The sequence below is a fragment of the Hylobates moloch genome, unplaced genomic scaffold, assembly GCF_009828535.3.
Source record: "Hylobates moloch isolate HMO894 unplaced genomic scaffold, HMol_V3 SCAFFOLD_11, whole genome shotgun sequence".
Taxonomy (NCBI): domain Eukaryota; kingdom Metazoa; phylum Chordata; class Mammalia; order Primates; family Hylobatidae; genus Hylobates; species Hylobates moloch.
The window spans coordinates 61,512,526-61,536,346 of NW_026652286.1; the positions used below are offsets into that span (position 1 = coordinate 61,512,526).

At 34.2% G+C, this 23,821-nt stretch overlaps 1 protein-coding gene across 1 annotated transcript in view; it reads left to right on the forward strand.

Moving 5' to 3' along the window:
- The window catches only part of TYR (tyrosinase), a 119,339-nt gene that overhangs the window by 39,546 nt on the left and 55,972 nt on the right, over positions 1–23,821 (forward strand). The window contains exon 3 of the mRNA XM_032168104.2: positions 10,208–10,355. Coding sequence (XP_032023995.1) covers positions 10,208–10,355 — 148 coding nt within the window. The remainder of the gene's footprint in view (positions 1–10,207; positions 10,356–23,821) is intronic.

Consider the following 23,821-nt stretch of genomic DNA (forward strand, 5'->3'; position numbering starts at 1 on the left):
GCCCACCTACCTTCTGCCCACATGTCATTGACCACTACTTATTCACAGGGCCACATATAAATGTGAGGTTGGTTGTGCATCCAGGAGTTAAGGGAAAGTGGTTTTTTGAACACAGTCAATGGATGTGTCTTGGGTCTTTCTGTTTGAGTCTCTTTGTTGTTTTATTTTCCCCTCTAGGATCCAGTAATTCCTGAACTTTAGCTCTGGCCTGGGCTGGCCTGCCTCATTTTCATTGAAGCCTCAATTCTTAACTGTGAAAGAATAGATAATTTTCTCTTTCTTACCATTGCTTGTTTGCCCTACTCTTTCTGAAATAGTTTCCCATGTTATCCCATTTTCTACCACATGGAAAAAGATCATGCTATTCTGTTTTCCACAATCATTATATATTCTTTTTTCCCCATGGTATTTCCCAAAAATTTATTCCATGTTTTATGGGTGAATAGTTATTTCTATTAACTACTTTTTTAGAGTGAAGAATCACCTACCTCTTCTATCCTAACATCTACTGTTATCTCCTCCATGCTGAACAACACCAAAACTATATTTCATGTAGGTTGTTCAGGGCTTTCTCTCTATTCACTTAATTATTCCTTCAGGAGACTATTTAGAGAAAGGCCTATAACATAAAAACATAAGGGTTAAATTCAAAGCCATCGTCAATCTTACTTAAAGACATAAACCTTAGAACATTGTAGGAATCTTCAAAAAAGTTAGCTAAATTGATTTTAAAATTATGCCAGCAACTAAAGCTACATGTTTTAGAAAGAGAAATATATGCCTCATATTTATTGATTAAAAAACATTTACAGATACTTTGCAATACACTAGGAATAAATAATGACAGATTCTGCCCTCTTGAAACTTAATATAATTAAGAACTAGATTGTGAAAAACTAATTATAATCCAAAGAAAATAAATGATTAAAAGAGGCAAATTTAAGTGTCATTAAATGAAGGAAACTAACCAAATATTTTTTGTCAAAGAAATTTTTATGGATGATCTGATATCACCAAGAATGAGCTGGAATAGTTTCAGTAAAGTACAAAGAAGAAAAGGAGGAAAATTGACAAATTCTTTCCTATATCTTTACAAAATAACCTTACAAATTACCGGATAGCCTCTGTAATTAATAACGACTGTTAACATCACTACAATCCTACTTTTCTAAAAACCTTTCACATCCATTATCTTAATTATTCCTCTTAAATGCCTTATACCATATTATTATGCACACTTTATAAATGAGGAAACTGAGAGTCTGACAATTTATCCAATTCACAATGTTACAGAGCTAACAGGTAGAAAACTTGGATCATTAGCAAGGGAGATCATGTCCTCAAGTGTTCCAAATAGAAAAGCCAAGTTTTAGATGCAGCTAGAGAGAAGCGGTTAAGAGTTGGACTACCTGGGTTTTAATTCCAGTACTATCACTTACTAGTTAAATGACTTTTATAAATTTAACCTGCCCTTGCCTGAGGTCCCTCACTTACAAAGTAATGATAATCACAATACCTACCTCATATGTTGTTGTGAAGATTACTTAAGTCAGTATTTGTAAATTACTTAGAACTATCCTTTTACTGCAATAATAAAAGTTCCTTAAAGTTACTGTCTTGCATGCTGATGCACACACTGTAATTTTCAAGCCCTATATAGAAGCCAAATTCCAAACAATAGACTAGGACTTGAGACTCAAACTGGAAAAAAATTGTTTTAGGAAAATATTAGTCCTAAATTAAACTTATATCCAAAGTGTAAAGAGCAGCAGAATGATAGAATGACTTTTTGTTTTGTTTTATTTTTGTTTTTGGAGACAGAATCTCACTCTATTGCCCAGGCTGGAGTGCAGTGGAGCGATCTTGGCTCACTGCAACCTCTGTCTCCCAGGTTCAAACAATTCTCCTGCCTCAGCCTCTCGAGTAGCTGGGACTACAGGCTAATTTTTGTATTTTTAGTAGAGACACCATGTTGGCCAGGCTGGTTTTGAACAACCCTGATGTCAAGTGATCCACCCGTCTCGGCCTCCCAAAGTGCTAAGAGTACAGGCATGACCCACCGTGCCCGGCCTGACAGAATGCTTTTAAAAGCAACCTTTAGGATGAAATTATGTCCTTCCACAAATTCTTACAATCTAGTAAAAAAATTAAATTTGATAAGAACAAAAATTAGCCATAAGTATGTGGGTATTGGGTCTTATACAATATTTTGGTGACACTACCAAAAATTCTTGCCTTCTCTGAGCCAGTTGACTATGTGCCCTGGAGTCTTGTGATAGGAAGCTGAAGAGGTTTGCATCCAGAGAGTAAGAACCAGCATGATAGGGCCTTCTCTACCCCAAGAGAGTACTTTATGAAAAAGCTGGGTTTCAGCTTTTTATTCCAATGGATATGACAAGAATTAAAGGAAATAAAGGGACTATCATAACTGCAACAGAACATCTATTGCCTATTTTAAATTTTATTGCAACTAATGGCTTTATATTAACTGAAAGAATGTAACAGAATAATTAAGAGCAAAGCTTGTAAGTTTGGCAGATAATTGGCCAAAATTCTGACCCTGCCACTTATCTGCTTGTATTAGGCCATTCTCACATTGCTTTAAAGAAATACCTCAGACTGCGTAATTTAAAAAAAAAAAGGTTTTATTTCCTCACAGCTCTGTAGGCCGTACAGGAAGCACAGTGCTGACGTCTGCCTGGCTTCTGGGGAGGCTGAAACTTACAATTACGGTAGAAGGCAAAGAGAGAGCACGTCCATTACATGGCCAGAGCAGGAGCCAGAGTGAAGGACAGCAGGTGCCACACACTTTTAAATCATCAGATCTTGCGAGAACTCACTCACTATTGTGAGAACAGCACCAAACAGATGGTACTAAACTATTCATGAGAAATTTGCCCCACGATCAAATCACCTCCCACCAGGCCCCACCTCCAAAAGTGGGGATTACATTTCAACATGACATTTGGGCTAGGACACATATCCAAACTATATCATCACTGAATGACCTTAGATAAACCACCTATCCTCTTCAAGCCTTAGTTTCGACACCTGAAAGTTGGTTAAATAATATCTTCTTTACAGAGTTACTATGAAGATAGCCAGGTGGCGGGTGCCTGTAATCCCGGCTACTCAGAAGGCTGAGGCAGAAAAATCGCTTGAACCTGGGAGGCGGAGGTTGCAGTGAGCAGAGATTCCCATCACTGCACTCCAGCGCTAGGGCAACAAGAGCGAAACTCCATCTCGAAAAAACAAAACTCAAAAACAAAACAAAACAAACAGAGTTACTATGAAGATGAAGTTCCATAAAAACTTAAGGAAATGCAGCCTAGCACCTACGACATAGGACTAGAAGGTATAGGGACAGCAGTAATCTTTGTCCTAGAGAGGCAATTAAGTAGTAGAGAAGAGAAAACACAAACACCGAGGTTAACAAGTAGAGAAGCCCACTTAAAATAATAAACACTTTAATAACTCAAAAACCTTTCTGGAATTTATGGAGATGACTTATAATTCATTGTGATTTGTCATTGTCTTTGTGCAAACAATGAAAAGAATGAGAGCAGCTGTTTTCAAACCTTATTGTGCATTAGAATCACCTGGAGAACTGGTTAACACACACGATGGGTCCCCACCTGACTTTCTGTTCAGTGATTCACTGTTAGGGTTAGAGGATTTGTATTTGTAACAAGTTGACAGGTGATGCTGCTGACTCTGGGACCACGTTTTTGAAAACCACAAAATATGTGGAGTGTTTGTGCCCTGGGCTATGCTGTAATAATTACATAGTATGAAACACGCATGCACCACTGCATTTGCTTCGTTACTCTATTCCTCATAATCAAAGAAATCTCCTGAGTCAAACTAGAAGTATTTTCTAATAAACATGAATGCTAATTAATTACATTTATGGCTGTAGAGCTAGCACTTTGAGCAAACTGGAAGTTGGTTGAAAGTTAATGCTTCTCGTGTATCTAGGGACTTACTTAGATCCAAAAACGTTTTTTGATCTGCAATTCTATATTTCTTCTGTAAGTGGTTTAAATTACAAGCCTTTTCAAAGTATTCAGCCATCAAATACAGCCTCCTAAAACCATTGTGCGTAACCTTTTGAAGCTGTGTACTTAATTCCTCAATCAAGTTGCACATTAAGAGAGTAAATTGGAGGAATATAAGTCAGTGGGTCTAAAGTCACTTTTTAAAAAATTTTCAGATGCACTAATGTACATTTTCTATCTTCTTTTTATTTCCTTTTCTCCGACTCTATCTCTGAAACACTATGAAATGTTAAAATAGGTTAAAAATGCACTTAAATGAAATTCAATAAATTAAATGTGCTCTGTTCTTCTGAAGATTTAACTACACACCTTTTCACATTTCAGACTCTAAGCAGGTATGATTGAAGTGCAACATCTGTAACTCATCTTCCTAAAAAAAAAGATACGGGGTTATATGAGGTGATATATATGCCAATGCCTAGCCAGTGACTGTCACATAGTAGTTGCTCAATTTCTTAAATCATAATTTTCAAAGGAACATGGAACAGTTACCAGTAAGAAAACATGGCAAGGCATAAGTTTATAGTGTAAGATTTAAAAGGCAGAAGCATTTTTGGACTGTCAGAATATAGAAGGTTAAAATTTCACATCAAGGAAATCATATATTCAGAGGTAAAGTTTTTGAAGCAGGAGCTCAGGTTTAGAGAATGGAGATCAATCTAGTTTAATTCAGTGCAGTGCAACCCTGGTCACATGTTAGAACAACCCGGAATGGTTTTCAAACTCCAAGTGCCTGAGTCCCATTCTAAACCAGTTATATCTGAATCTCTAGGTATGAGAGATAAGCATCAATATTAAAAAGAAACAAACATAAACTTTTCAGAGTAGTATCAGGGAAGAAAAGAGCAAAAAGAGATCAACTAGTTGAAATTTTCTATTGTTGGGGGCTGGGCACGGTGGCTTACGCCTGTAATCTCAGCTACTCCGGAGTCTGAGGCAGGAGAATCACTTGAACCCAGGAGGTGGAGGTTGCAGTAAGCTGAGATCGTACCACTGCACTCCAGCCTGGGCAACAACGGAGCGAGACTCCGTCTTAAAAAAATAATAATAATAATAATATTGTTGCCATTGACCTGAAACTGGGTTTATTAATTTCCTGTAGGAATGTAGCTTGCAAATGTTAAGGCATAACATAATTTGGGGGAACTCTTACTGCCCTTCACAAAGAACATTGAGCTATTTTGGGATCTGTGACTAACAATGTCCCCACTGACTCATTAAAATTTCTTTCCATGAGGAATTCCTGGACAAGGTTGAGATAATAACACATTCTGCATCTTGCTGTAATTTGGTAGCTAAAAATGACAAGTCCACAAATTCATTGCAGGGGTATAGTGCAAAGAAATTTCCAAGGGTAAGTCAGTACAGACACTACCCAACTGTATATGCAAAAAGGAGCACAGGTATTGGAATCAATTATTCAGTTCATTGATTCCCCGATTACTAGCTTTAATGTATGTGTGATTTAACTTCTATAAGCTGTAGTTTTCACATTTGTAAAATTGAGGTAATGATAATATTCATATCACAAGTATCCCTGAGATTCAAATGAGATTATTTACCTGAAAGATATTTGAAAAGCTGGATATATATGGGCACTATTTTGGGGTACTTAGAATTTCCTCTTTGACTTATTCTTCCAAAACAGAGTCAAATCTCAGCCAGAGAAGCTACCAATGTTGGAGTAATTATTTCTATTTTTTTTCAAGTTGACTTCACCAACCAAGAAAAAGAACTCTATGAAAAGATAAAATAGAAAATAGTTCACATCTTTATATTATTTGTCATTCATAACATTTTCTCTGTTTTGTCACTCGACAGGTGCCAGAGTAGAGCTCTCTAAAATTCCCTTGTAGGTTTTGTGGAAATTATCTCTCCTATTCCCAATCTCTGTAGGATATATAAGTGAAAGATTGAGAAGCATTTTATATTTGTTTATCTTTTAAATATGAAGGTGTTCAAGTCTCTGATTTTGATTATCGAAAATCAAAACAAACAATTTGATCTCTAATTCTGAGGTGTTTCTAGTCTATTTGAAGAGACAATATATAGACAGTTTATTTAAAAGTGTTACTATAATAAAACCATTTACAACTGTTTATATTAATCTGGTATGTATTACAAAGAATCTTGGTTCAACCCGGGCCTTCACATTATTTCTAAGCACATATCACAATGTATTCTGACAAACGCCATGTGCTTTTTCTTTAGCTGTTTTTTTTTTTCCTTAATAATATTAGAGGCTTTTCTAGATACAACATCTGTCAGGTTGTAGTATATATACAACCTGTAGTGTAGTATATATATATATATATATGAGTGAGTAATGAAATACTAGCCTGGCTGAAAATGCTGTTAAAATGTCAGTCCATTCTAGTTCCTAAGACACCTAAGAACATCTGATATAGGATGAGGGCAGGCAGCAGGCAGGTTTCCACAGAACAATGAAGTTTAGGAAGGAGGGAGATGCATGATGCTAGGGTGGTACCTAATGGTGTGGAGTTGCAGCAAAAGAGACACTTTTTCACTGGGAGTGCACCATATTCTTGGTTAGCAGCACCCATTTATCACATGCAGCATGATTATAGAAATACTAGTTACTACTCAGGAAGAATTCACTTTGCACCAGATCTGTACTAGGTGCTTTTATACCTGCTATCAAAATTAATCCTTGCCACCAACTGATAAGTGGACATTATTTACTTCCTCCCTTACCATTGAAGCCCCAAAAAATATAAACAACTTGACAAGGATTATACTTCCAGTATGTAACATAGAATTTAAGCCAAGTTCTATTCAGTTCAAAAATCTTTTTTACAGCAGTATCTTCAAAGTGGCAGAGATACACTACTGCAGATTCACAAAGACTTTCTAAGCGGTAAATGGTGCAGAGAGTTTTAAGAAAATTTATTTTTAGCTCATCCTTCCAAGCACACTTTTCCAAATGAATCTGATTGAGAAGACTCCTGAAGATTCTCCTTCACCAATTCTCCTTTCAAAATCTCCCTTCTCCGATGTTTCAGAAGAGCGTATCTTCCACTTATCCTGAATTCATTCTCAATACAGTCTGCTCCCAGAATGGGAAAAACTTCCAGAGTGTTTAACAAGTGGGGAATCCAAAATATTGGTGCCAGTATTGCCAACATGTATAACTTTAATTACTAGGCAACAAACTTCTTATGAGTTGGGTAGTTTATAAATAAATTAATCATTTGTGAAATTGCTTTTATCAAATAATTCTTGCTTGAGTTGTCAGCTGATGGATCAAATTGTAAAAACTATTTTTTTTTTTTTGCTGGGTTGTATCATTATTAGCATATTTAGCTCAAATGAGTTCAAAAAAGTAAGTAAAATTTATATAAAATTTCTTTACCCTTATCTAGTTATTTATAAGAACAAAGTTTCTTGGCAGTTATTTATTTTTTTAAAAATTGGAATATAATTGATATACCTATTTTTGTTACTGAGAATTTTGGTAGGCTACTTATTCTTTTCCCTTTTCAAAATTTATAAATAAAAATTGTATATATTTATGGTGCATCACATGATGCTTTGATGTATGTATACATTGGGAAATGGCTAAATACAGCTACTTAAAATATCTGTTACCTCACATACTTATCTGAGTAGTAAGAACATTTAAAATCTACTCTCAGCAATTTTCAAGTATACCATACATTATTATTAACTATAATCACCATGTTGTATCATAAATCTCCTGAACTTATTCCTCCTACCTAAGAAAAAATTTGTATCCTTAGACTAACATCTCCTTAATCCTCACTAATATTTTTTAAATATTTTAAGTGTAACTTATATAACATTTAGATATAATTGTGTAGAAAAATAGTATACAAATACAAGTTCAAGTATAAAAAGGTAACTCTAGAAAGTTACAGACTACCAAAGAAGAGTTTAAGTTGTTTTTGATATGGATGATGGAATCAAATAATTATGGTGGATAAATTTTTTGAAAGTAATATTATATGTTCATTTTTAAATTGACACTATTTGCAATGTCCTTTTATTATATCCTCTGAAACTATTTATGATTATGATTAAAACAATTTGATAGTACAGTGGGAAAATTATAGTTAACAACAATTTATTCTATTGTATATTTTAAATAGCTAGAAGAGAAGATTTGTAAGATTCCCAACACAAAGAAAAGATAAATGATTGAGGTGATTGATATTCCAATTACTCTGATTTGATTATTACACCTTGTACATTATAGGCATCAAAATATCACATGTACCCCAAAGATATGTACAATTGTTACATATCAATGAAAAATATAAAACTTTAAAAATTATTTTAAACTAAAAAAATCAGTTTGGGATCTACTTTAAAAAGTGTGAGAGTATACATATAAGTGGTTTTAAATTTTGCATTTGGTGATACTCAAAGATAAAATCTTGAAAACAACTTCTATGAGAACATTGTCCTCAGTGACATGATTTATTGCTACATAGCAAAGGAAGTAATCCATTGTATTTAGGAGCATAAGTTCTATACGAAAACAGGCATCTGCTCTAACCTTAACCTCCAATTTGTTATTTTACCTTAGACAAGTTCTTTGTTCCCTCTAAGCCCTTTTTTTCCATTTCTATAATAAGGTATGTACTTAATTGGTTATATCCTTCTAAATGTCACATAAAATTATGTCAAGATCTAGAAAAATTTCTACACAGATTAAGTGTCATGTATGTATATTCACAGAAGTTGTCATAGACAAAACTTTGTAAAGGAGAGGGATGTGCATGTTCTTAGGCTAATCTTCCAGAGGGATCGGGGATTGGTATGGTCTCCCAGAATGAATAAAATAAGTTCAAAAGGAGGTAAAAGGAGGAAAAAACATCACTACCCGAAGGGGCAGAAATACTACCAGCCACAATAGTGGGAGAGCACAAGGCATGTGATGCAAAAATTAAGAACTGCACCTTTAATAAGGAAGATATTGCAAATAAAATAGTTCTACTTTTATGAAATAAAGCTAGAACTTTCCTGCCTAAATCCTAATTTTTTCACTGTTTCTGTTATAACTCTGGTTTACATTATAATCTTATTCACAATTTCTGCTGGCTTGATATTTCTTAATTCTGAAATTTAATAATATGCCCTTCGTCATGTTCCCCCAACTTGGTTCCTGCTTACAATTCAATTTGTTATTCAAACTTCTTTTTCTGGTCCTAACTCTCAGTTTTGCCTGAGTGGGCACTAAAAAGTTATCTTCCTCGTCCTCTTCTTAATGGGCATATGAGAGAGAACACAAGATTCCAAGAGCTCATATCTTAGCGTCTAATTGATACGGAGACTCTGTCTCAAAAAAAAAAATAAAAAATAAAAAATAATAAAAAAAATTCCCAACTCTACCTGGGTAGCTTGGTAAACTCAGAACTTCTCTGAACCTCAGTTTTCTTTGAATAGGGATAATAATTTCTAACCAGCAGAGTTACTGTAAAGATTGAAGAACATATGTCACAATAAACATTTAGCATACTCAACATTTAGAAAATAATAGCTCTTATTAAAATTTTTCCCATTATTACTGTTGCTGATGCAATAAACGGAAATATTTATTGGAGTTCTGATTTTTTGAAATGAATGTTTTGTAAAATCAGACACATTATGAAATGATATGAAAGATGTTCCTGTGAAAGAGGAATTGAACTGTGAAGAGTCACAAATTTTATGCTTTCTCTGGAACCAGAAACCAAACTTAAAGTATTCTCCAGGACTGGAAAGCAAGAGGACACATAACATGCTGAAAAGATCTGCTATGAGTGTTGTTACAGACTGAAGTGAAAGTGACTGCTGGTTATTATAAAATGTTCCTATGACTTGTCCATATTGAAAGAGAAATTATACGCAGAAGGAACAGGAGGGAACACAAATTGGCTCAGCCTCTTTTATGTGGTTAAGCTGTCCATTGTACCCAAATTTAGGCCATTTAATTCCACAAATATTTATTGAACACACACTGGGTATCCAGAATGTACAGAGTCTCAATATGGAATGAATTTTATTTTTGATTTTATATTTTGAAACAGTCTTCAAGTTATAGTTATAAATCAAATGGGATAATTACTTCGGTTTTCAGTCATTAAAGTAAACATATTTTTTTCATTTTTTTTTTTAACGAACAGGATTTGCTAGTCCACTTACTGGGATAGCAGATGCCTCTCAAAGCAGCATGCACAATGCCTTGCACATCTATATGAATGGAACAATGTCCCAGGTACAGGGATCTGCTAACGATCCCATCTTCCTTCTTCACCATGCATTTGTTGACAGGTTGGTTAATATTTCTTTATAAATTATGTGCTCATTGGATTTAAATAGAGGGTGCTTATCAAATGTGATTTAAGTTATTAAGTAAAAGCTAAGAAGTCATGGTAGTCTATTGTCTATGATCAGGTTGTCCCCAAAAGAGACCTTAGGCTAAGAATTTGCATGCAAATGTATAATAAAGAAAGTGTTTATAAAGATAAATTAGTAAGAAGGTGGATTAGGCAGGATACAAAAGAAAGAAAAGTAAAATAAAGGTACAATGTCAGTTGAAATCCCAGACTCCACTAGATCTTGGTAGAAGGTAAAGTATACCCTAGTTTGTCCTACCTTAAGAAAAAAAACAGATGAGTCTTTGTACTTCCATGCTAAATAGCCATTGGCTACAGGTTGCCCTGAGGTAAGGGATGTAAAACTCCCAGGAGCTTGAGTCCAGATAGGCTTTGTGGCCCCAGTACCCAAGGGCAGCCTTCTAATGGCTTCAGGAGAAAGTGGTTAATAGCAAAGAATGAAAAAGCAGGAGGATGGACACACAGAACTGCTACAGGAATTTAAGGCCATGTGGGCCTGACACTAACCTACTACATCTGTCATCAATATATCTTTCTTTCTGGAAATTGTATTATTATTTCTTCTCTTTTTGAACCTAACACACTTTCATATAAGGAAGTACAAACTGATCTCTTCCACTGGCCTGAACAGTATATGATTAATTCTCCAGACAGAGTGCACTATGGCCCAACTGTCCTATTTAATGTGATTTAATCTCTTGGAGCTTTTATTCCCCTTATTAACCCTCTTCCATTACATGTGTAATGTCTTAGACATATTAGGTTTTAGACTTAATTGTAGGTGATGATAGCAGAAAAGAAAGTATTCAGAGGAAGGTCAGCTGTCTACTCTTGAAATTTTCAAGAAGAAAGGAGAAAATAAAGCATCAAATCATGACTGACAAATGCTGTGGAGTGTTCTTTGTCCCCTCTATGGTAATTTTCTCACCACAGTTAATGAATAAAGGGCACAGATTTATAATGCCATTAAGATAATACTATCATCCTCTTGGGTAAAAATAAGAGGAGTTATTTTTCGTGTTTTAAAGATAAGGAAACTGAAACTCAGAATTAAAGATTTTACTATTTACCAACATCTTCTCTTCACTCATGTCCACAGGAACATGGACATAAAATCAAATAAGAAAGTGACCATTATCCAGGAAAATGATTAGGCAGATTTTTAATGGCTTCATGGCAACTCTCATATAATGAGAATTAATTAACAGTCTATGTTAAGTTTTATTCAGAAATCAGTGTATAAGAACATGTATGAACACCAAAGTGTTCGTGTCAATACCAACATCACAACCACCTATACCCATACATAAGAGAGAAAAACATAGTGCTGGAATAAAATGTTACCAGAAAAGATAAGTTGAACGCTTTTTAAAGAGTCATTTTTACATCAATTTTGCTGTAAATTTTTGCCATTTTTAATATCTAGAACTACCCAGTGAACTCTAAAGATTTAAGTATGACCACTCTTGCCACCTCCATTCAATATAGTATTAAAAGGTCTACCCAATTAGCAATTAGAGAAAAAAAAAGAAAAAGAAAAAGTATCAAAATATGAAAGGAAGAGGATATTGTTTCTGTTTACTGATGATCTGACCTTATACACAGAAAAGCCTGAGAATTCACTGGAAAACTGTTAAAACTGATAAATTAAGTAAACTTGCAAGATACAAATGCAACATAAGAAAATTAGTACTGTTTCTGTACACTAACTATGAACTATCTGAAAAAGAAACTAAGAAAACAACACCATGTATGACAGCATCAAAAAATAAAATACTTAGGAGTAAGTTTATCCAAGAAAATGAAAGATATGTACACTGAAAACTAAAAAAAAATGATAAAAGTAACTGTAGACCACAAAAATAAATAAAAAGATATCCTGTATTCATAGATTAGAAAAATTAATGTTGTTAAAATTACTATACTACCCAAAGAAATCTACATATTCAATGTAATCCTATCAAAATACCAAGACATTCTTTACAAAAATAGAAAAACAGTCTTCAAATTCATATGGAACTACAAAAGAGCCTGAATAGCCAAAACAATTTTGAATAAAAAGAACAAAGCATCACATTCCCTGATTTCAAACTATACTACAAAACTATAGTAATTATAATGGCATGGTAATGGCATAAAAGCAGATTTATTGTTCATTGAAACAGAATTGAGAGCCCATAAGTCAATCCAATAATTTACATTTAATTAACTTTTGACAAAGATGCCAAAAACAATGGGGAAAGGACAGTATCTGCAATTAGTCGTTTGGGAACAACTGGATATCCACATTCAGCAGAATGAAATTGGACCCATATCTAACACCATATCCAAAACCAATTCAAAATGCATTGAAGACTTAAATAAAGGGATTAGAAATTGTGAAACTACTAGAAGAAAGCATATGGTAAAAGTTCCAAGACTTTGGTCTGGGCAATGATTTTTTTGGAGAGGAGCCCCAAAGCAAAGGCAACAAACACAAAAATAGACAAATGGGATTACATCAAACTAAAAATCTCCAAGCAGCCAAGAAAACAATTAACATGATAGACAGACAACCTACAGAATAGGAGACTATTTGCAAACCATACCTCTGATAAGGGGTTAATATTCAAACTAGATAAAAAACTCAATTCAATAGTTAGAAAATAGAAAAACTAATTTAAAAAATTGGGCAAAGGATGTAAATAGACATTTCTCAAAAGAAGATATGCAAATGTCCAACAGGTACATGAAAAGATGCTCAACATCACTAATCATCAGGAAACACAAATCAAAACCACAATGAGATAATATTAATATTACCTCACACCTTTTAGAACAGCTATTAATAAAAAGACAAAGACAAGAAGTGTTAGAGACTATATTTAAAAAAAAGGGACTTTGGGAGGCCAAGGCAGGAGGATCATGAGGTCAGGAGTTTGACCAGCCTGGCCAACATGGTGATACCCCGTCTCTACTAAAAATACAAAAATTAGCCATGCATGGTGGCAGATGCATGTAATCCCAGCTACTCAGGAGGCTGAGGCACGAGAATTGCTTGAACCTGGGAGGTAGAGTTTGCAGTGAGCCAAGATCACGCCATTGCACTACAGCCTGAGTGACAGGGTGAGACTCTGGTCTCAAAAAAAAAAAAAAAAAAAAAAAAAAAGGAAGGAATTGTCGTGCACTGTTCATGGGAATGCAAATTAATATAGTCATTTGGGAAAACATAGCAGTTTCTTAAAAAATTAAAAATAAAACTATCATATGATTCAGCAGTTCCACTCCTGGGCATATATCCAAAGGGAAAGATATCTGAACTTCCAAGTTCATTACATTATTCATATAAGGCAAGATGTAAAACCAACCCAAATATTGATAAGGATGGATAGATTAAGAAAATGTGGTATATATACACAATGGAACACTATTCTGCCATAAAAAAGGAAAATCCTCTCATTTGCAACAACACGGATGAACCTGGAATTCAATATGTGAAATAAAATGAGTCAGGCACACAAAGACAGAAACTGCATGGTCTCACTTATTTGTGGAGTCAAAAGAAAATTTAAACTCCTAGAATTAGAGAGTAGAAGATGGTTACCAGGGGCTAGAGCTGGTGTGGGTTGGAGGGAAGTTGGTCAAATGATACAAAATTTCAGTTGAGTATAAGAAGTAGGCTGGGCACAGTGGCTCATGCCTGTACTCCTAGCACTTTGGAAGGCTGAGATGGGTGGATTGCCTGAGCTCAGGAGTTCGAGGCCACCCTAGGCAACACAGTAAAACCCCATTTCTACTAAAAATACAAAAATTTCACCAGGCATGGTGGTGTGCGCTTGTGATCCCAGCTACTCAGGAGGCTGAGGTAGCAGAATCACTTGAACCTGGGAGGCCAAGGTTGCAGTGAGCTGAGATTGCGCCCCTGCACTCTAGCCTGGGCAACAGAGCGAGATTCCATCTCAAAAAAAAATAGCAAATTAAGAGATCTGTTGTACAGCGTGATGACTAAAGTTAATGACAATATATTGTATTCTTGAAAATTGCTAAGAAAGTAGATTTCAACTGTTCTTAGCACACGAAAAGTAAAAAGTAAGTATGTGAAGTAATGCAATGTTAATTAGTTTGAATTAGCCATTCACAAGGTATGTATACAGGCACACATCAAAATACTGTGGGCTTAGTTCCAGGCCACTACAATAAAGTGAATATCTCAATAAAGAGAGACACAAAATTTTGGGTTTCCCAGTGCATCTAAAAGTTATGTTTATGGAATCAACCCAGGTGCTCATCAATGGTGTATTGGACAAAGAAAATGTGGTACATTTACATGACGGAATACTATAAGAAAGAACAAAATGATGTCCTTCACAGTATCATGGATGTAGCTGGAGGCCATAATCTGAAGTAAATTAACACGGGAACAGAAAATCAAGCACTGCATGTTTTCTCTTATAAGTGGGAGGTAAACATTGGCTACATATGAACATAAAGATGGGAGCAACAGATGCTGGGAACTACTAGAGTGAAGAGAGAAGGAGGGGCATAACAACTGAAAAACTACCTAATGTGTACTATGCTCATAACCTGGATGATGGGTTCAATCATACCCAAACCTCAGCATCATGCAATATACCTTTGTAGCCAACCTACACATGCCCCCCGATTCTAAAATAAAAGTTGAAAAAGAAAAAAAAATTAAAATTAAAATTATGTTTATATTTTACTGTAGACTATTAAGTGTACAATCTCATTATGTCTAAAAAGGAATTTATATACCTTAATTTAAAAATACTTTATTGCTAGGAAATGCTAACAATCATCTGAGACTTCATCAAGTCAAACTTGCTGGGGAAGGGTCTTGCCTTGATTTTGATGGCTGCTGAATGATGAGGGTGATGGCTGCTGAAAGCTGGGGTGGCTGCAGCAATTTTTTAAAATAAGACAAAAACGAAATTTGTCACATCAATTGGTACTTCCTTTCACAAAAGATTTCTCTGTAGCATACTATGCTGTTTGATAGCATTTTACCTATAGTAAAACTTCTTACAAAATTGGACTCAATCTTCTGAAAGCTTGCTGCTGCTTTATCAACCAAGTTTATCTAATATACTAAATACTTTGTTACAATATCAAAACATTCACAGGATCTTCACAGGAGTAGATTCCATCTCAAGAAACTACTTTCTTTGTTTAACCATAAAAATCAAATCCTTACGTCTTCAAGTTTTATCATGAGATTGCAGCAATTCAGTCATACCTTCAGGCTGCACTTGTAATTCTCGTTCTCTTGCTATTTCCATGATACCTGCAGTTATCTCCACCACTGATACCCTGATCCCCTCAAAGTCATCTATTAGGATTGGAATCAACTTCTTCCAAACTCCTGTTAACGTTAAGATTTTGTTCTCCTTCCATGAATCAGAAATGTTCTTAATGGCATCTAGAATGGTGACTCCTTTCCAAAAGGTTTTCGATTTATTATGCCCAGATCCATCAGAGGAATCACTATCTATGGAATATATAGCCTTACAAAATGTACTTCTTAAATAAGATTTGAAAGTCCAGATTACTCTCTGATCCATGGACTGCAACATAGATATTGTGTTAGCTGGCATGAAAACAGCATTCATCTCCTAGTATATCTCCATCAGAGCTTTTGGGTGACCAGGTGCATTATAAATGAGCAGTAATATTTTGAATGGAATTGTTTTTCCAGGGAGTGGGTCTCAACAGTGGGCTTAAAGTATTCAGTAAACCATGCTATAAACAGATGTGCTATCATGCAGGCTTTGTTGTTTCATTTACACAACAAAGGCAGAGTAGATTTAGAGTATTTCATAATGGCCCTGGGAGTTTCAGACCAGTAAATGAGCACTGACTTCTACTTAAACTTACCAGCTGCATTAGCCCCTAGCAAGAGTATCAGACTATCCTTTGAAGCTTAATCCTTTATTATCCTTTGAGCATTAATTTCTCCTTAGTAGCTGTAAAAGTTCTAGATGGCATCTTCTTCTAATAGAAGGCTGTTTTGTCTACATGGAAAATCTGTTGTTTAGTATAGCCACCTTCATCTAATATCTAAATCTTCTGGATAACTTGCTGCAGCTTTCCACCTAGTTTTTTATTTAAAGTGAGAGACATGCAACTCTTTCTTTCATTTGTACACTTAGAGGCCATTTCAGGGTTATTAATTGGCCCAATCTCAATATTTTTGTGTCTTAGGGAACAGGGAGGCCCAAGGAAAGGAAGAGATTCAGAGGAGTGGCTGGTCAGTGGGGCAGTTAGAACATATGCATTTATTAATTAAAGTCACCTTTTTAACATTGGCACAGTTTATGGTGTCCCAAAACAATTACCATGGTCACATCAAAGGTTTCTGGTCACAGATCAGCATAACACATACAATAATAATTTAAAACTTTGTAATATTGCAAGAATTACCAAAATGCGACAGACATAAAGTGAACACATATTGGAAAAATGGGAGTGATACACTTGCTAAACACAGGGTTGCCAGAAACTTTCAATTTGTAAAAAAAAAAATGCAGTATCTGTGAAGCACAATAAAGCAAACCACAATAAAATGGTAACACTTATATTTCCAAACATAAATGGCTTATAAGCATATGAAAAAATGCTCAATATCACTAATAAGCTGTGAAATATAAACTGAAACCACAATGGGATATCACCTCTGACTTGTTCAAATACCTCTTATCAAAAAGATAAAAGACAAATGTTGGAGAAGGTGTGGAGAACACGGAACACATGCACATTTTTGGCTGGGAATGTAAATTAGTCCATGGAAAATAGTATGGAGCTTCCTCAATAAACTAAAGATAGAATCATCATATGATCCACTCATTCCACTTCTGACTATATGTCAAAAGGAAGTGAAATCAGTATGTCAAGGAGTCATTTGTACTTCCATGTTTGTTGTAACATAATTCACAATAGGCAAAATATATAATCAAACTAAGTGTCCATAATTGGGCAAATGGATAAAGAAAATATGGTATATGTACACAATGAAATACTATTTACCACTTAAAAAGAAATTCTATCATCTATCATAATATAGATGAACCTGGAGGACATTACATTAAGTGAAATAAGCCATGCACAGAAAGACAAGTAACCACATAATCTCTTTAGATGCAGAATCTAAAAAACTTTGAACTCATAGGAGTAGGAAATAGAATCGTAGTATCACAAGGTGATGTGCAGGAGTGGAAGGGGATGAATAGGGTCAATGAAAATGTTAGTTGGAGGGTACAAAGTTTTAGTTAGACATGAGAAGTAAGTTCTACTGGTCTTCTGCACAGCATGATGATTACAGTAAATAATAATATACTGTATCTTTCAAAATTGCTGAGAGTAGATTTTAAATGTTCTTACAACAATAAAATGATAAATATGTGAGGTGATTGCTATTTTAGCTTGATGTAATCATTTCACAATATATACATATATCAGCATCACATTATACCCCATACATACATGTGATTATTATTTGTCAATTAAAAATAAAATTTTTAAAAGTGTCCATTTTTCTAGATGCCTTGATGTTTCCCACTTGTTTTTATAAATAAGGTTTTACTGGAACACAGCCATGACATTCATTTACATATCGTCAATGGATGCTTTCAGGCTACAATGTCAGAGTTGAGTAGCTGTGACCAAGACCACATTGTTTGCACTGTGGAAAATATTTAATATCTAGCCCTTTGCAGAAAAAGTTTGGGGATTCCTGCCAAACCACAAAATTCCATACACACACACACACACACACACACACACATATACCAGACAAAATAAAGTTGTTTTTTCTGTAGCCCACCTATATGTAAAGAAAGTACTATCATTAAATTCAATGTCTGTAGGCATGGTTCTTTAGTAGAGAGAATGTCATTATGTAGATATATAGCTGTGAAAAGCCACTCTGCAACCTTTGAAAATTAGAATTTTCTGCCCCCTTAGAGTTGTCTATTAATTCTATTTTACTATTAGATATTTGCATAGTTATTAAAATAACTCAAAAATAATAAGCAAAGATCAAGGTAATTTCTGAGCCTTTGTAACAAAGCTGATGAAGATTCCGATGATTCAATTATCGGTATACAGAAAGTTAGAGAACTGTGGGTTACCACAGAACATTTTGTGGCATCTGAGCCATCCTCTCAAGTTTCTACCTATGGAGACTCATTTTTCTAATCAGACAGGTCTATTGACTGCCATTCAATTATGCACAAATATATTTATTGGCAAACTATGTGCTGAGTGTATTTTCTTAAACATTCCACATTTATTCCTATTTCTGGGCTCTGCTTAGGCCATTCCTCAAATCTGTAGCCTACTTTTCTTGACCTATCTAGTTTGTACACAATCTTCAAGACTAGTTTCAGTTTTGACCTCCTCCATAAACTATGCCCAGGTCATGTCTGTCTATCACTATCACTCCAAAATCTAATTATGAATACCATTTCCCAACTTGGCATTCAGTGACCTCAAGTCGGTAGCCTGAAATCAGCCATGGTGAGAGTATTTACACCATGAAATTGGCAAACGGTACACGTCAGGGCTTTTATTCCAAAAGACCTAGTTGTTAAAATAATGGCCAACACACGACTGCTCTAATCTATTAACTCACAGCACATTCTTTCTATGTCCCTTATTTTGGACACATCATCAATTATCTTTTTATTTTTATCTCTTCATCTGTTAACTGTTTTCTTGGCTGCAGGAAGCTTTTTTGTTTAATGTAATCCTGTTTGTCTATTTTTGTTTTTGTTGCCTGTGCTTTGAGGATCATTTCCAAAAATATTGCCCAGACCAATGTCATGGAGCTTTCCCCCCATTTTCTTCTAGCAGTTTCACAGTTTCAGGTCTTACACTTAAGTCATTAACCCATTTTGATTTGATTTTTATATATGGTGTGAGATAAGTGTCTAATTTCATTATTCTGAATGTGACTATCCAGTGGTCTCAATACAATATATTGATGAGCCTATCCATTGTGTATTTGTACAGGCAGCTTTGTTGAAAATCAATCATAAATGCTTGACTTTATTTCTAGCATGTCTATTCTTTTCCATTGGTCAACATGCCTGTTTTTATGCCAGTACTATTCTGTGATAATTACTACAGCTTTGTAGTATATTTTGCAGTCAGATACTGTGACTCCCTTGCTTTGTTTTTATTACTCAAGATTGCTTTGGCTATTCAGGATCATTTGTGGTTGCATAAATATTTTAGAATTGTTTATTTCATTTCTGTGAAAAACATCATTAGAATTTTGGTAGGGATTGCATTGAAACTGCAGATTGCTTTAGGTAGTATCAACATTTTAATAATATTCTTTCTTCCAAATTTTGTGTTTTATTATTTTTATTTATTTATTTATTTTTGAGACAGAGTCTTACTCTTTCACCCAGACTGGAGTGCAGTGGCGTGATCTCGGCTCACTCCAACCTCCACCTCCCAGGTTCAAGCGATTCTCGTGCCTCAGCCTCCCGAGTTGCTGGGATTACAGGCACACACCACCATATCTGGCCAATTTTTTGTATTTTTAGTAGAGATGGGGGTTTCACCATGTTGGCCAGGCTGGTCTCGAACTCCTGACCTCAAGTGATCCACTCATCTCAGACTTTCAAATTGCTGGGATTACAGTCGTGAGCAACCGCGCCCAGCCAATTCTTCCAATTTTTGAACAAGAGATATATTTCCATTTATTTGTATCTCCTTAAATTCCTTTCATCAATGTTTTATAGTTTTCAGAGTATAGGCATTTTACTCCCTTGTTTAAATTTATTCCCAAGAATTTTTAAAATTTTTATTTTTAATTAACAACTAATGGTATATATTTAGTAAGTACAATGTGATGTTTTGATCTATATATTTTTGTGATGCTATTGTAAATTGTTTTCTTCACTTTTTTTGGATAGTTCACTGTTAGTATATGGAAATGCTACTGATTTCTGTATCTTGTTTTTGTATCCTGTAACCTTACTGAAGTCATTTTTTAATTTTTAATAGAATTTTGGCAGATTTCTTAGGGTTTTCAGTATATACAATCATGTCTGCAAACTGGGGCCATTTAATTTCTTCCTTTCTAATTTGGATACATTTCATTTCTTTTTCTTAGCTAATTGCTGTGGCTAGGACTTACAGTACTTGTTGATTAGTCGTGGTGAGAGTGGGCATCCTTGTCTTCTTCCTGATATGAGACAAAAGGAGTTCTACTTTTTGCCATGAAGTATGATGTTAGCACTGGGTTTGTCATATATGCAAACTTTATTGTATTGAGGTAGGTTCCATCTATACATAATTTTTTGAGAGTATTATCACAAAAGGATGTTAAATTTGTTGAATACTTTTTTCTATTAATACATTTATTAAAATGATCATATGATCATGTGATTTTTCACAAATATAACTGTGAAATTTGTATGTTAACTATCCTTGCATCTTTGGGATAATCTCTCTTGATGATAGTGAACCAGACTTCTGTTGAATTCACTGTCAAATTCAGTGTTTTAGTATTCTTTGAAGATTTTTTGCATCTATGTTCATTAGGAATATTGGCCTGTAAGTTTGTTTTGTCATACTCTCCTAGTCTGGCTTTGGTATTAAGGTAAAGCTGGCCTTCTGAAATGAGTTTGAAAGTATTCCCGCCACTTAAATATTTTGGAAGAGTTTGTGATGGATTTGCATTATTTCTTTAAATGTTGGTAGAACTTATCTCCGAAGCCATCAAGTCCTAAGCTTTTCTTTGATGGAAGAATTTTTATTACTAATTCACTCTCTGTACTCATTATTGGTTTATTAAGATTTTCTATTTTTTCATAATTCAGTTTTGGACATTGTATGTTTCTTGGAATTTATCTATTTTCTTCTAGTCTACCCAATTCATTGTTCTTAGTAGTCTCTTATGATTTTTGTATTTCCATGGTGTCTTTTGTAATGTCTCCTCTTTCATTTCTGATTTTATTTATTTGCATCTTCTTTTTTTGCTTATTCTGGATAAAGGTATGTCAATTTTGTTTACCTAGTTAAAAACCAACTCTTAGCTTCCTTTATCTTTTGTACTATTTTCATTTACTTCTTCTCTGATCTTTATTATTTCCTTCCTTCTGTTAACTTTAGGCATAATTTGACCTTTATTTTCAGTTTTTTGAAGTACAGCATTGGATTATGTATTTGGAATTTTTTTTGTTAATGTAGGCATTTATTGTTATAAACATCCTTCTTAAAACTGCTTTTGCTGCATCCCATAAGTTTTAGTAGTTTGTGTTTCCATTTTCTCTTCTCTAAAGGTTTTAAATTTCCTTTTTAATGTTTTCATTGACCCATTTGTTGTTCAGAAACATATTTTTAAGTTTCCATGTATTTGTGAATTTTTTGAAATTCTTTCTATTGTTGATTTCTAGTTGTGTACCATTTTGGTCAGAAAAGATACTTGATTATTTCAATCTTCTTAAATTTGTTAAGACTTGTTTTGTGTCTAACCATATGATCTATCCTTATGATAATCCATGTGTGTTTGACAATAATGTACATTTTCTGTTGCGGTTAGAATGTTCTGTATATATCTGTTGAGTCCATTTGATCTAAAATGTGATGTAAGCCCTATGTTTCTCTATTGAGTGGGGTAGGGTGGAGGGAGAACATTAGGATGAATAGCTAATGGGTACTGGGCTTAATACCTGGTTGATGGGTTGATCTGTGAAGCAAACCACCATGGCACATGTTTACCTACATAACAAACATGCACATCCTGCACATGTACCCTGAACTTAAAATGAAAGCTGGAAATCAAAAAATAAAAATAAAACATAAAGGATCCAATTGGGAAAAATTATCTAAAACCTATCCTATCACCTAAAAAATATTCAGAAAATACAAAAAGTGGAGAAAGAAACAAAATAACAAAACTAATATTATATTTCCTTTTTGTGAAATTTCTATTTACTTCCTTTGCTATTTTATATTAGATTTTGGTTTTATTATTGCAATGTATAGGTTGTTCACAATTTTTAGAAATTAGTTCTTTTTGTCATAAACATTATAGTTTTAGTTATTATCTTTTAATGTTTTAATGGCACTTTTTTGCTATTCAGAAGTTATTCCTTTTCATATGGTTTCTTTTTAATTCAGTCATTTGTTCATGGCTTTAGGGTCATGAACATTTATTTCTTACACAGTAGTACTATCTGTAAAAAGAGTGAATTGCTCTAAATCTCTAATTTCCTTTCCGGGCTTTACAACTGGATAATATCTTTTTGAAGAAATGACAGTAATACATTAGTACAGTTGCAGGTCTTTACTGGGATTTTTAGTTACAGCTTAATCATGCTTTTAGTTATGATTAATAGGTAAGTTACAAATAGAGAAGTTCAATTTATAGTTAAAGTTATTTTTCTCTTCTACTCAGTTTAAGGTTTGACAAGGGACTCTAAGCTGTTCTCAGGTTTGTAAAAACAAGCAAACAAACAAAAAACTTTCTGGCGTGGAGATGGGGTTGAACAGTTTGAGGAGGTTAAAGACTCCAAAAGAAATAATTGGTTGAAGAGTTGTTTATTCTGTTTCTACACAAATATCAGATTTGGGAAAAACTAAAGACAAGGGCATCTGGGTCATTAAATCAGCCTAACACTACAACAGCCATCAAGCAAAGCTGATGGTGTCTATAAATGCTCTTCAACTTGGATGGTGGGAGAGGGTGTAGAAAGTATGAAGAACTATTTAAGAACATACTAAGTTCCAGGTCTTGTGACAGAAATTTTTCATATGTTACTTCTATAGATGTGACCTGCCTCAGGAAGAAATGTCTGCCTCATACACTAAAATTACCCTCGTATGTACTCTTGTCTACCCTGTGCATCCTCATCATGCTGTACTCTGCTTACTTGCCTGTTTTCTTAACAGTGTTCACCATTAGTTCTGCATGGATCACACCTAGTTTGTTCATAGTTTTATTGCTAGGACCTAGCAAAATGTCAAGAAATATGATATGTGTCCAGTAAATATTTAAGCCCTTTAAATATTGTATTCAATAATTCATTCATATTTATTAATTCAATGAATCTATTCACTCATTAATTCATTTAGAAAATACTTATTGAGCTCCTGACACTATACTAGGCAATAGGTTATAGCAGTGAACAAAAACCTCAAAAGCGTATTATCAATATTATTTCAGTTAATTCTCACAATTAACTAAAATTGTATCAACACAATTATGTAAAGTATTGCAGTCCATTCGTATAGATGTTAATATAATTTAATATATTAATATATTTAATGTTATACATTATATTACTATAATAGATATTACATAGTATATTATATAGTATATACATATAATATAGTATATACATATTATATAGTATATACATATACTATACATATTATATACATATT